Source organism: Pagrus major, chromosome 8, assembly GCF_040436345.1.
Source record: "Pagrus major chromosome 8, Pma_NU_1.0".
NCBI classification, from domain to species: domain Eukaryota; kingdom Metazoa; phylum Chordata; class Actinopteri; order Spariformes; family Sparidae; genus Pagrus; species Pagrus major.
In genome coordinates this window covers 685,684-688,183 of record NC_133222.1, presented here as the reverse complement: position 1 = coordinate 688,183, position 2,500 = coordinate 685,684, and the positions used below count along the sequence as shown (strand labels likewise).

The window sequence follows — 2,500 nt, the reverse complement described above, 5'->3', positions numbered from 1 at the left end:
GATCAGATCAATATTTGATGATATTGATCAGTACTGCACTGTAAAACACTGCAGGAGGTAAAAGTACTTCATACTTCAAATATGAGTGTTTAAAGTAACTGATTACCAGCTGACAGAGACGAGTAGTGCAGTAAAAATACTCAGTTACATTCTTTAAACTCGTGTTTGTGTTTTACTCTGCAGTACTCACACGTTACTGTACTTGTACTCTGTTACTGTATTAGTACACAGAGTATTACATGTGTACTTTACTTCGTATGAAATATTAATTTAATCTCCTTTAATTAAATCTGTTTCATCATCGACCGTCAGTCTGTTGTTCTCACAGAACATTTACACTCTTAACCACTGATTATTAATATCACTGATTATTATTATTATTGATTATTAATATCACTGATTATTATTATCACTGATTATTAATATCACTGATTATTATTATTATTGATCATTATTATTATTGATCATTAATATCACTGATTATTAATATCATTGATTATTATTATCATTGATTATTAATATCATTGATTATTGTCTTTATTGATTAATCTGTTCAATAGTTCATCTGTAAACAGTGAAACATTCAGGTTGCTGTGACCGAACGCAGGAAATCTTTTCTTATGATCGTAAAATATTTTTTAGAATTCTTTAAAAAATATTTAGAAAATTTATTGTTTATTATAAAAATAATTAAATCTTAAATGTTTGTTCACTTCCTGTTTCTGTTCAGATTAAATCTGTTTGTTAATTTATAAAGAAAATAATCTGCAGATTAATAGATAATGAAAATTATCATTAGTGTGTGTGTGTGTGTGTGTGTGTGTGTGTGTGTGTGTGTGTGAGTGAGTGAGTTAGTTAGTTTAGTTCCATGTATTATTATAATTATAATTATTATAATAATTATAAGAAGAAGAAGAAGAAGCAGAATTATTATATTATAATTATAATAATTCTGCGTATTATTATTATAATTAAAATAATTATAATTATTATAATTATTATAATTATAATAATAAGAAGCAGAATTATTATTATTATTATAATTATAATAATTATTATAATTATAATAATTATTCCGATGATATTTTATAAACAGGTCTGTACTGAAGCTGGTTGTTACACGCTCGGTCCACCAGAGGGCGATCACACATTCACGCTGATGTTAAACGTTCTGAAAGTTTAGAAACAAAACTTTATTGTTCATCAGATCAGAGACGCTGGATGAAGATGTTAACCCTTTCATCTCCTCCACATCGTGAGCGTCTCGTTAGCAATAAGTTAGCTGCATGCTAACATCAAAACCAACGTTCAGTGGGTTTTTTCTCCTCCCAGAATGCAACAGTGTGCAACATTTTTTATTTTTTTATTATTCAAATTATATTTATAATAATGATAATAATGATAATATAGTGTCAGTCTGTGTTTGTTCACATGTTAGAGTGTGTTCAGTCTGTGCTCTCCTGCTAACCTCCTCTTCCTCCTCCTCTTCCTCCTCCTCTTCCTCTTCCTCCTCCTCTTCCTCCTCCTCCTCCTCCTCCTCCTCCTCCTCCTCCTCCTCCTCCTCCTCTTCCTCCTCCTCCTCCTCCTCCTCCTCCTCCTCCTCCTCCTCAGCCCGGCGGCCCTCCTCAGTCGGTGGCTCCTGTGTGTTGGTGTTCAGAGACGACAGCAGCAGCGACACCGATCGAGGCTTCACTGATCCGGACTTTAAAGACTCGGGGGACCGGAGGCTGGCCCACATCACTGGCCCCGCCTCCGCAGGGGCCCCTCCTCAGAACGGGCCTCCGGGCGCGCTCAGAGCATCAGAGCCGGAGCGCACGTCTAAAGAGCCCGTTGACTCCTGTAACGCCATCCAGGGGCCGAACCCGGTCCCCAAACCCAAACTGTGGTCTCTGGCTGAGATCGCCACGTCTTCAGATAAAAGTAAAGGATGTACGGACTCGTCGCTGCAGCAGGCGTCCACACATCGGACCATGTTCCCCCACAGCCCCGCCCTGCCCCGAAACCTCTACTACAGCTCCCCCTTCATCCCCGGATACTCCAGCTACGGGCCCCTGGGGCCCCTGCACGGCAGCCCCGGCTCACACCTGGCCTCCAGCACACATTTAAACGGATTACAGCAGACGATGCTGCAGAGAGCCGAGGCCGTGGCCAGAGACTGCAGACTGCGTCATGAACTGAAGAAAGGCACGACGAGCGTGTGATCGTATCTCACAGACTCATTCAAAAACACAAATATTCATTTTAGACAGTTTTCTATGTTGATCAGATGTAATCTTTGTAGTGCGTTTCTGCACAGAACATCAAGTATCATTAAAAGATAGTTTTATTAATACGCAGCTGACCACCGGCCGTTTGTCCCTCCAGAGTTTACCTCAGATCACAACTGCTCAGGAAACATGAACGAGTGTGAGCGGCACTGAACAGTCGCTGAGGTCAGAGTTTAAAGACGCTCACACTGGATTATATTATTATTATTATTATTATTATTATTATTATGATT

At 39.0% G+C, this 2,500-nt stretch overlaps 1 protein-coding gene across 1 annotated transcript in view; it reads left to right on the top strand.

The window, feature by feature from the left end:
* irx5b (iroquois homeobox 5b) overlaps positions 1–2,201 on the top strand; it is a 4,099-nt gene extending 1,898 nt beyond the window's left edge. The window contains exon 3 of the mRNA XM_073471711.1: positions 1,612–2,201. Coding sequence (XP_073327812.1) covers positions 1,612–2,201 — 590 coding nt within the window. The remainder of the gene's footprint in view (positions 1–1,611) is intronic.
* Positions 2,202–2,500: the final 299 nt, after the last annotated feature.